The sequence below is a fragment of the Gopherus evgoodei genome, chromosome 2 (assembly GCF_007399415.2).
Source record: "Gopherus evgoodei ecotype Sinaloan lineage chromosome 2, rGopEvg1_v1.p, whole genome shotgun sequence".
In the NCBI taxonomy this organism is placed as follows: Eukaryota; Metazoa; Chordata; order Testudines; family Testudinidae; genus Gopherus; species Gopherus evgoodei.
In genome coordinates, this window is record NC_044323.1 from 86,707,227 (window position 1) to 86,719,169 (window position 11,943).

The window sequence follows — 11,943 nt, forward strand, 5'->3', positions numbered from 1 at the left end:
GAGCTTGGCTTGTTTAGCCTAACCAAAAGAAGGCTGGGGGGAAATATGATTGCTCTCTATAAATATATCAGAGGGATAAATCCCAGGGAGGGAGTGGAATTATTTGAGCTCAGTACCAGTGTGGACACAAGAACAAATGGATATAAACTGGCAATCAGGAAGTTTAGACTTGAAATTAGATGAAGGTTTCTAACCATCAGAAGGGTGAAGTTCTGGAACAGCCTTCAAAGGGGAGTAGTGGAAGCAAAAGACATATCTGGCTTCAAGTTTGATAAGTTTATGGAGGGGCTGGTATGATGGGATAGCCTAATTTTGGCAATTAATTGATTTTTGATTATTAGCGGTAAATATGCCAAGTGGCCTGTGATGGGATTTTAGATGGGGTGGGATCTGATTTACTACAGAGAATTCATTCCTGGTTGTCTGGCTGGTGAGTCTTGCTCACATGCTCAGGGTTTAGCTGATCACCATATTTGGGGTCAGGAAGGAATTTTCCTCCAGGGCAGATTGGCAGAGGCCTTTTGGTGGGGGGGTTGCCTTCCTCTGCAGTGTGGGGCATGAGTCACTTGCAGGAGGATTCTCTGCACCTTGAAGTCTTTAAACCATGATTTGAGGACATCAGTGGCTCAGACTTAGGTTAGGGAGTTTGTTGCGGGGGTGGGTGGGTGAGATTCTGCGGCCTGCGTTGTGCAGGAAGTCAGACTAGACGATCATAATGGTCCCTTCTAACCTTAAAGTCTATGACTCTGACTTTAAGCAGCTGTGCTGTCCAGGGGATCTCATCTCTGACCTGTCCGTCACCACCACCACCGTCCTCTGTGCATTCCCTTACGTATCATAAGCAATGGTAATCCATGCTTATCACTTAGTGCCAAACAGTACGTTACTGCTGATGTAGTAGTGAATTTTATTTATGGATTTTGCTAGGGCAGGGGTTATGAGGTACAGTATTCCAGTGGGATGATTCCCATATATTCTGCATAAGAATGGATACACAGTGGTTCTGCATTATAGTAAGCTGAAGTCAAGGTAGTATCCTTACCTACCACTGAGCTCATTCGGTCAGTGGAAATAGACCAAATCAGTTTTACAACTGGAAGTAAAAACACACACAAATAGTTCACGTGTAACTACAGCCGTATATAGCTGTGGTAATCCCACAGTATTTTTGAGGGATAACAGAAGATTTTCCTTTGTTTGATCCTACTTATCTAAGGCACCAGTTGCCTTACTGTATAGGTGTGTTCCATTGCTACTTGATGTCCCCTTCCTGCAGTCTCTTTCCCGCTCCCATGATAGGCTATCATCTTGACCCCAGTTGACTGCCTCTGCAGAGTAGACTTGAAGTATGGTGGTACTGTGGGGAAAACAGGTGAATTAAAATGAATTAATTTTTCTCCCACTTTTAAGTGATTCCACTTGTTTTAGCTCAGTCCTTCAAATCCCAGATGTGTAATGCTAGGCTTTTTAATGTGTGACATCACCCCAAATAAGGGAGACGCAGGGGCAGAAGAGGATGTGAAACAAACACACACACATATATCTTGTGCAAATTCAGTTTCAGTGTTTCACATTTATGATGTCAATAATTTACAGGACTAGGCAATATGCTGACACCAGGTTTGTGGAAAAACAGCAAATTAGAGTCTAATAATCCCAGTGCATTTGAGAGAGAGATGATGCTGTATTCCAGCCAAATTAATTTGTCAGCCAGGGAATTAATTCTTTTTCATCAAGTTAGGTTTACTGGAAATGCTGATCTCATATCTATTGGGAAAACATTTTTAAGGGGAAGCAAGCCAAAAATTCTGGTCAGAGGTGCCATACATTTCTCCTATATAAAAATCTTCGGAGGAAAGTTATCAGCACACAATGATATGGCATATACAGTGCCATTGGTTACTTTGTATTTCTTTATATAATCAAGAAATGCCCAGATGATCATTTCCAGTTTGTGGAGTATAATGAAAAATGCACTGTATTCATGAATATAAATTGAACAGATGTGACACTTATATTGTCACATGGAAATAACACAGTATTTGCTCTCTCTAATAACTCTTATTTGCCTGAAGTATGCTTACTCAGAGACAACCACCACAAAGTAGAGGGTGCTGTGCTATGCATAACTGAATGTTAAACAACAAAACTAGAGAGGAAGAGGTATTGTTAAGGAAAAATAAGCTCAGATTTACAAGTTTTCCTTCGCTGGAGATGTATTGTAGGGCTGGGATCCTTTTATGTTCTCCACACCTGGTTTCTGTGCAACACGTCCATCCACCTCCAATTGCTATCTTTACTGCAGGCAGGCCCCCTCTCTTCAGTAAAACTCCCCAGTCCTCTTGTTCAAATGGTACTGGTGAAACCACTGACACTGGCACATACTATCTCCTAAGACTGCCACTGGTCACAGCTGGTTCTCTTCCTTCTCTCCTTTCCATGCTGCTACTCACTGCAGAGCTCTCAGCCCCACTCGCTTACCCATAAAGGGACAGCACATTACAAAAGGAGCAGTCCCAATCGAAATTTTCAGACCTGTCGCACTGTAGTGGCTTTGCATGCAAAACTGATAGTAACTGGAAGCAGAAGTCATTTTTCCTCTCTTTATGCTGCCTTTCTTTTTCAGTTGTACCTTGGCTTTATTTACACTGGAGCACAATGAAGAACCCCAGATAGCGCCTGTCTTGAAATTATTCGAAAATTCTCTTTCCTGGGCACTGAATAGGTCACTAGGGCAAAATATGAGCATCAGCATGCACTAGCCATAAATTAGAGGCAACCTTATAGTGACAAACCTCCATAAGGAAACAGAGATGTGTGTGCGTAGTGATAAAAATTTTCCCGTTCTCACTTCTGCTAGTATCTTCACACTTTTGTTAGAGACATGGTGGCTCATGGACTAGGTAACACAACAAGGAGCCTTTCACATTGTTTAGGAGCCAGGACAAGAGCACAAACCTCAGTCCTTATTTAGGCAAAAACTTCCATTAACTTCAGTGGCCATGTTGCCTGAGTGAGGACTTTGTGATTAGAAACTAAAGGTGAAATCCTGGCTCCCTTTAAATCAATGAGATTTTTGCTATTGAATTCAATGGGTCTAGGATTTGACTCTAAGTGGCCAAAAGTCATTATAGACTGGTATCTGTTCAGGTTCTTATGTCAAATGCTGTGGTTTCAGCTAAGTGTCCCTTAGGGATGTCTCTAGCTCAGGATTGAAGAACATTAGCTGGACAGTGTACAGAAACTCACACTGTCATTGCTCATGATGCCCCTGTTCTGTATCTAAGTACAGTACTTTACCTTCCAGAACTGTCAGTTAGCCTCCATTCCTAAGCGTTATATTCACCTAGATTTTTATGTCTGGTAGTGGTTCTCTCAAAGGGGATGAGATTGCACAGGACATGTGACGGGATAACTAGCTATTTAAAACAGGGCTTTAGTTTTGCCTCCATGAATGATGATTCATAGCCAATGAAAATGATTGTTTCTTCCAGGTTATCAGCCTGTCTTGACTAATCAGCAACAAGGGTTCCAAGGACTCATGGGAATGCAGCAACCTCCCCAAAGTCAGAACTTGATGAATAATCAGCAGGGAAATCAGGTGCAAGGCTTGATGGTTCAGTATCCAGCCATGTCATCTTATCAGGTACTTACAAGCTGTACTTAATTTCTCTCTTTGAAAATATATACTTACAGTAAATGATAGTGTCATGTCATGGAGGGTGACCTGTCTTGCTTTAGTCTTTTAAAAGTATTTCTCTGCCTATTTCTGGCTTCAGGCCTCGTTATGCACATGTCTGACTCAAATCTAATGCACTCTACATGCTGTCTTTAACCTCCCTTGTACTTCCGTTTTCATTCTATGTTAGACTACATTGATGTGGTTATTATATTAATTATGGTCGAACTGGTCAGCACTGCATTGGATATAAAAGAAAACTTGGTTCCTTCCCTGAGGAGCTGGAATTAGAAAGTGAGAGAGAACATGAGAGAAATTGTTTTCTTCATCCCTAGGCCAATGCAAGATTGTTCCCTACCATGCATATGAGTCCTTTGTCTAATCCAGTTTTAAATTACTCATCTGTGGAGAGGGATGCGGAGACATTTTATATAGAAGAGGTGCTGAGAACCTTTGAACCAAACTGTAAACCCTGTACATCATGGAATCCACTTCAAGCCAGGGGTTGTGGCAGCACCCCTCATTCCAGCACCTATGTCTGCGGAGGCTCCTGCCACTTCACAAGGGGACACTGTCCCAGAGTCAAACAGACTTTACGCTATGTATACTGGTAGACAGACTAGCCATATGGAATTATGTTTGTTAGACCTTGAGAAGAAAGGCGGTAACTTGATTTTAAACAGATTTCTTGACTCTCAGCTTCAGCTAGATTGATTGAAGTACCACGAGAGCCTGTGTGGTGATGAGAGGGCCTATGCTTCTATTTTCCACTAGTTCCTAGAAAACCAAAGGAAGATTAATTCATTTTAAAAGCATGTGGTGGTTGCGAGGCCTCTCATCTTTTCCATAGTCTGTTCCTATTGCCTAAAGTGTAAGGATAAGTCTGCTGGAAATTGGGAGCAGGGAGAGGAGGAGGGGAATGAGTGTTTGGTAGAAATTGTTTTTCTGTCCTTTAGCCCCAGGTTTGTGGGTAAATGACCCCTTGCTTGGGTTAAAGACAGAAGTGTGAGATAATAAAAGTGAAAACTATGTGGATCCTTTGCACGCACTGATCCTGGAAAATTTTGGTCCAGCTAGGATCTGACAGTGTCGCATATTAGTAAGTGATCAATCTGCGTTATAGCCTACGTAGTGAGGCGGCTTTGAAAATCTCAGCCAGTATCTTTAACCCATTCAAATTATAGTTACACAATATAATGGTAACAGAAATGGGCTAACGTAGGAACCTTTTATCAACATGTCATGGGGTCTGCTCACAGCTAGTACGCTTCCTCCTGGTCACTCCAGGGATTAGCTGATTCCAGGTCCGACACCTCCTTTCTGCCTCTCACCACATGCCCTGCCTTCATTTCCTGGCTAACATCAAGGCAAGATGATTTGTGTTCACGGCTCAGCCCTCCGCCCAAGTCACATGCAGTCTTCCCTCTAATTTTTTCCACCCATTTGTGGAATGAATTTTGTTATGTGCACCAATATGGAGATGATGTGTCACACATCACCTCCATATCGGTGCATATAACAAAATTCATTCCACACATAGGTGGGGCCGACAGGTTTGGAGTGTGGGAGGGGGCTCAGGGCTGGAGCAGAGGGTTGGGATGCAGCAGGGTGAGGGCTCTGGGGTGGGGTGGGGCTGGGGCAGAGGGCTGGGTGCAAGGGGTGGGGTGGGGCTGGGGCAGAGGGCTGGGTGCAAGGGGTACAGGCTCCAGATGGGAGTGTGGGCTCTGGAGTGGGGCCGGGGATAAGAGGCTCAGGGCTGGGGCAGAGGATTGGTGTGCGGGGGGCTGAGGGCTTCTGCTGGGGCTGTGGGCTCTAGGGTAGGGCTGGGAATGAGGGGTTTGGGGTGCGATGGAACTCTCTGGGGCTACAGTGGGAGAGGACCCCCCCGAGCTCTCTCTTCTCGCAGCAGCACCTTGGCCAGGCTGGGTTGGAGCCGGGGAAGGGCGCCTGTCCCCCGGCCGTGGAAGAGACGCCGATGTCCCAGCCGCGGCAGGTTCGGGGGAGAGGCAGCTGGGCTGGGCCGGTCGTGGCCAGGGGAGTGACACTGCAGCGGCTCCAGGGCTTGAGGAGAGGCATCTCTCTCCACTGCTACCCTGTGCATCTGTGCCACACAGTTTAGAGGGAACTTAGGTCACGTGTCCTCCCATTCCGGGGCATCAAAGTCTCATCTCCATGAACAGGCTCAGGCAGTCTTCCCATACACTTCCTCAGTGGCAGGTAGGGGAGCCCAGGCCCACCCTCTACTCCAGGTTTCAGATCGGGGATCCTTGAGTTAGCAGCGAAGATCTGTTCCATTCTGTCCGTTATTGCCTTTTCCTTGAGTCTTTCCTAACCTTCTGGCTCCTCCAATTCTCTGGGTTTGCCAGCCCCCAATCTCCCTCCTCCTAGGGAGTAACTGTAACCTACTTTGGCTCTGTAGCCCCCAAATCCTTAATCCAGAAAGTGACTGCAGACTAATTCCCTGTGGCCAACTTACTGCCTTTACAAAGCCAGCCCACCTCATTCCTCGTCGGCTGGGTGCCCTCAGTATTCAGTCAGGAGATTACTTAAGCCACTGATTCCCTTCAGCTATGGGCTGTCTTGTTAATTGGCCCCTTTCTTAGTCCACATTAACCTGTGCAGGGCAAGTGTGGGGTGAAAACCCCATTGAAAAAAACCTTCCTCCTTTTAGCCTCCCACCTGAACTTAGATACAATAGGAAGAGGATTCATAACACCCTTGTTTTTCCCAGTACAAGGATTAGACGTGTCACCAAAACCTTTTGTCCATGTGCAAACAGAACAGAAGTTCGTTTAGAATCACATCTGGTTTTACAAACACAAAACCCAACAGATGAGATTTTGGCTCAACAGAAACAAAATAGTTTGTGGTCTTGATTCTCCAATACTCTCCAGCTTTGCTCAAGAACAGGGGAGAGGGAGAACTGATTTGCAAATGGCCAGCCCTGGCATAAGTTAAAGCTGCAAACTTGCACTACTGATTGTAAAACTCCTGGGGACCACCAGCTTTACGTCAGCAGAGATTTTCCAGCAGCTTTACGTTCATTTTATACTGCATAAACCAGTGGTGGCCGATCTGTGGCTCTGGAGCCACATGTGGCTCTTCAGAAGTTATTATGCGGCTCCTTGAATAGGCACTGACTCCGGGGCTGGAGCAACAGGCACCAACTTTCCAATGTGCCCGGGGGGTGCTCACTGCTCAACCCCTGACTCTGCCACAGGCCCTGCCCCCCACTCTACCCCTTTCTGTCCCCTCCCGAGCCTGCCATGCCCTTGGTCCTCCCCCCCCCCCCGCCTCCTGCATGCCAGAGAACAGCTGATTGGGAGGTGCAGGGAGGGAGGGGGGAGCACTTATCTGTGGGGTTGCCAGTGAGTGGGAGGTGGTGGGGGCAGATGGGGGGCTGCTGACGTATTACTGTGGCTCTTTGGCAATGTACACTGGTAAATTCTGGCTCCTTCTCATGCTCAGGTTGGCCCCCCCTGGCATAAGCAGTACAAAATGAACTTGGTGGACCAGTGCTTCTTCCTCAACCCATTGCTAATTAACAGTAGATTTTGTGATAGTTCTGAATAGAAGAAAGTGATATGCCCTGTAGAACACACTGAACATGCAAATCAAAATAAAAGGGAATGGGCAATTCGGAATACACTGGGGATACTTTAATTTATTTGGATGTAATTTACCAATTTGATTTTCATATACTATCTTCTAGGTGCCAATGACGCAGGGTTCTCAAGGACTGCCACAACAATCATATCAACAACCAATCATGCTACCTAATCAATCAGGTCAAGGAACAATTACAGCCACTGGAATGCCTGTTTACTGTAATGTCATACCTCCCACCCCACAGAACAACTTAAGGTTGATTGCCCCACACTGCCCCTCCAATAACGTTCCAGTTATCGCTGCCAGCTGCAGGACAAACTGTGCAAGTATTAACAATACAGGGTGGCAGATCAAGTACTGATACTGCGGCTTAGTGTGGATATACAAGGATAGCGGTGCATTATTTGACAAATAACTCATGGCCTTCAAATGAAGAGGAGCACAACAGGATAATCAGTTGAGGACATAAGTATTGACAGTGCTCAAGTGATTGCTGCTGGAATTCTGTAAAAAAACTTAAATTAAAAAGATATTTGCTGGTTAATGGTGCATATTTTGTCATGTCTGCTAGGTATGCCTTTATAGCTTAGCTAGTGACATGAATTCATTGAGGTAAGATTTTTTCCTACCACTGAACACCACTGTGTAGATTGTAATATCCCTGATTCGGATTAGTTTTGTACTTTGTGTTGAGTTTGTGAAGCTAAAAGTATTTAAAAAAATATATAATAAAATCACATTGTACCAAAGCTGTAATGGAAATTTGAAAAAACAAAAAAAAGAATTGCTGAATGGAAGGAATAATTTATATACACTATAGAGTTTTTTTATGGACATATACTGTATTGTAGTGTTTAATCACAATAAAGCTATTTGACCTCATGGAGAAAGGTCATGTTTCTACCACCTGTTTGTTCTCCTCTCTCTTTTTGAATGTTGTTCTCCTTTGTTTTTTGTGTTGCTTGATTTCTGGTCTAGTTAATGGGAAAGCTGTTTAATGATGGGCTTGCTGCAATATGCTTAAGGAGAGGCGTCAAGCTGGGTCTCAACATGCAGGTTCAGGGTCAGTTTGGAAAGATGTAAGATGTTGGGACAGATACTCCACTGCCCCCAGGAAGTGCTCAGTGCAGCTGGGAAGAGGATCCAAAGATGATCTTAAGCTACATAAGAATGGCCACACTGGGCCAGGCCAATGGTTCATCTAGCCCAATATTCTGCCTCTGACAGTGGCCAGTGCCAGATGCTTCAGAGGGAACGAAGAGAATAGGGCAATTTTGAGCGATTCATCCCCTGTTGCCCATTCCCAGCATCTGGCTGTTGGAGTTTTAGGGACACTCAGAGCATGGGGTTGCATCCCTAACCATCTTGGCTATTTGCCATTGGTGGACCTATCTTCCATGAACGTATCTAACTCCTTCCTCAACCCAGTTATACTTTTGGCCTTCACAGCATCCCCTTGCAATGAGTTCCACAGGCTGACTGCGTTGTGCAAAATGCTTAGTTTTGTTTGTTTTCAACCTGCTGCCTATTCATTTCAGCAGGTGACTCCTGCTTTTTTTGTTTTGTGACAGAGTAAATAACACTTCCCTATTGACTTTCTCCACACTAGTCATGATTTTATAGACCACTATTTTATCCTCCCTTAGTTTTCTCTTTTTCAAGCTGAACAACTGTAGTCTCTTTAATCCCTCCTCATATGACAGCTGTTCTGTACCCCTAATAGTTTTTGTTGCCCTTCTCTGCACCTTTTCCAATTCTAATACCTTTATGCTCCCCCAATCCTGGGGACATTCCTACACTGACTGACAGTGGCCATAGAGGCCATTACTACAGCTGGGGATAGCACAGGAATTCCCAGCCACGCCACCACCCCTGGTAGAAGGAATGGGGCTGGTTTAAGAGCTACAGTGGTGGTGCCACAACATCCCAGGATCACTCTGCGCGGCAGAGATTCTGCTGGGGTGAGCTTTAGTGCCATTTTGCAGCAAGGGAGCAATAAAAGGCTGTCCTGACTGTAGACCAGGATCTGATCCATTATGTTCAAACAGCAGGGGTGGCTTCTGCATTTGTTACCTGGAATCTTAAACACATCCATCCTGTAGAAAGATGGAATTGGCTGAGATGACTGTTAAAAGGTTTATGGAATTCTTACACTGTTCCTCATGATTACATCCTGGTTCACTAAAACACCCCCTTCAGTTTCATTTGGAAAGTTATTCCTCATGCTGATTCTGAAAAATGTTACTTAAAGTCATTGATGAAGACAGCTGTATTCCACTCCAGTGATGGCTGCACTCAGTGATGGGTGAATGATCCCTGAACAGTCCTGCAGCCTGCACTTGGGCTCTCGGGTGAAGTCCACTGATCAACTCAGAATTTCTGCAGGACAGGTTCAATTTTCAAACCCCAGAATTGTGCATATACCGGTTGTAAAAAGCACTTTATGTGAGACCTTTCTTATTTAAAGAAACCCTACTACAAATGTACATTTGTAGAAGTGAGATTTTATCTATGTTCAAGAGCATTTCTAACCCCAAGATGAAACAAATTATTATGTCCACTAATTTAGACATATAAAAGTATATAGTTATTGTCTCTTCCCTTTAATTATAGGCCTGCAGCTTCTATACATCTACCTGTCATAAATGCAGGAACTGGGAAAAGGCTGCCGTCCATATTTAAATCTAATAGTCTTCACTACTGTATGACAAATAGCCTTTTAATGGATCGCTCTTCTTGTGTAACTTAAGTTTCTAAAATGTGGAATTGTACAGGGTCATAGGTAAGACCAACATTGAACTTTGTACAAATTAATCACAGATGGTTTGCTGAGAAACAGTCAAGTCATGGGCAGGTAACGTAAACAGAATTCAGTTCTCAATTACTCAATTACTGATTTTTATTTTATTTTATTTTATTCAAGTTGCAGCATTTGGATTTTGGCTGGGATCCCGAACTCATTGCAGGTGTTGGGTTTTATTTTCTTTATACTATTTTATGTAATATCTATGTTTCTTCTCATCACTCCTGTAATTAGATATAACTGAGTGACACAAACCACTATGAATTGAATGAAAATCTCACTGGCATGGCTATAACGTAATCAGCCATCCGTTCCAAGACCAGAGAGCATGGGTGGCAAGTTTGTAGAAATTTTGGTGGTGCCCAGAACCCGCCCCCCAACTCCGCCCCCTCAAACTCCGCCCCCACCTGCCTAAGGCTCTGGGCAGGGTTTCGGGGGCGAGGTCTGGGGTGCAGGTCCTGGGCTGGGGATTAGGGTGCAGGAGGGGTGCAGGCTTTGGGAAGGAGTTTGGGTGCTGGGTGCAGGCTCTGGGCTGGGGCAGGGGGTGGGTGTGCAGGAGGGGGTGAGGGATGCAGGCTTTGGGACGGAGTTTGGGTGCAGGCTCTGGGCTGGGGGTGTAGGAAGGGGGAGGTGGTGCACACTGGGGCAGAGGATCAGGGTGCAGGGGGATGAGGGCTCTGGCTGGGGCAGAGGATTAGGGTGTGGAGGGATGAGGGCTCTGGCTGGGGCAGAGGATTAGGGTGCGGGAGGATGAGGGCTCTGGCTAGGGCAGAGGATTAAGGTGCGGGGGGATGAGGGCTCTGGCTGGGGATGAGGATTAGGGTGCGGGGGGATGAGGGCTCTGGCTGGGGCAGAGGATTAGGGTGCGGGGGGGATGAGGGCTCTGGCTGGGGCAGAGGATTAGGGTGCGGGGGGATGAGGGGTCTGGCTGGGGCAGAGGATTAGGGTGCAGGGGGATGAGGGCTCTGGCTGGGATGAGGGGTTTGGGGGTGTTGGAGAGGCTCAGGGCTAGGGCAGGGTAAGGGCAGCCTGCCTTGCCATTAGTGAATGGCAGGCGCTAGGACCCTGGGACAGCAGACAGCAGTTCTGCCGGGAGCAGCTCTCCAGCAGCACAAGCAGGGCTGCTCTGTCAGGCAGGGACGGGGGGGGGGCGGGGCCCGATCCAGGCAGGGCCCGATCCAGGCAGGGCCGGGGGAGAGACCCAGCTCCAAATATTGCTGGAGCAGGGCCCCCAGCCCTGAATATTCCTGGTGCTCGAGCACCGCAAATGTGTATAACCTGCCGCCTATGCCAGAGAGTCCAGGCCAGGCCTCAGGGAGGCTATGTTTAGTTAGCCCGGGAGCAAGAGAGCAGTACAGGAGTCCCGTCTCTGTGTGTGGATTCAGTACATTGAATAAGTAATCCTCTTGGCATTCACTACATCTGAGTCCTCTCTTCTCTTCCATGAAGGACACTATGGTTATTCACTTAACTTTCCTTCCCACCTCGGAATTAGAAATAATACAACTTGTTGACAAACTGCATGTTGATGGAAAATTGGTTTTCAACAAAACAAAGTTTTTCGTAAAAAGTATCCACTTTCTGCCATAAATGCAATTTTGTTGTCAAAAAAACCAACCATCCAACCATCCAACCACATCTATGTTTAAACCAAAACCCAAAATATTTCAGACTTGGATATCCAGACTTGGTGCTTCACGAGAGTTGTAATTTAGTTTCCTCATGTTCCCATTCCCATTTCATGGGCCATGCTCCCCTGTCAGACTTAATCTCCCATGATGCACCATGCTTGGGCTCTCATGATGAAACTTCCTCTCCTCACCTTAAGGGTAGACCATGATGCATTAGAAAG

General features: G+C 45.9%; 1 protein-coding gene across 12 annotated transcripts in view; it reads left to right on the forward strand.

Moving 5' to 3' along the window:
* Nucleotides 1–8,189, forward strand: part of ARPP21 (cAMP regulated phosphoprotein 21) — a 260,922-nt gene extending 252,733 nt beyond the window's left edge. For 11 of the 12 annotated variants that reach the window (XM_030551266.1, XM_030551263.1, XM_030551271.1 and 8 more), the window contains 2 exons: nt 3,495–3,646; nt 7,392–8,189. In XM_030551266.1, the coding sequence (XP_030407126.1) occupies nt 3,495–3,646; nt 7,392–7,649 (410 nt within the window). In that variant the 3' untranslated portion in view covers nt 7,650–8,189. Of the gene's footprint in view, nt 1–3,494; nt 3,647–7,391 lie in introns of those variants that run through there. The other variant, XR_003998880.1, reaches the window with a different exon arrangement.
* The last annotated feature ends 3,754 nt before the right edge of the window (nt 8,190–11,943 follow it).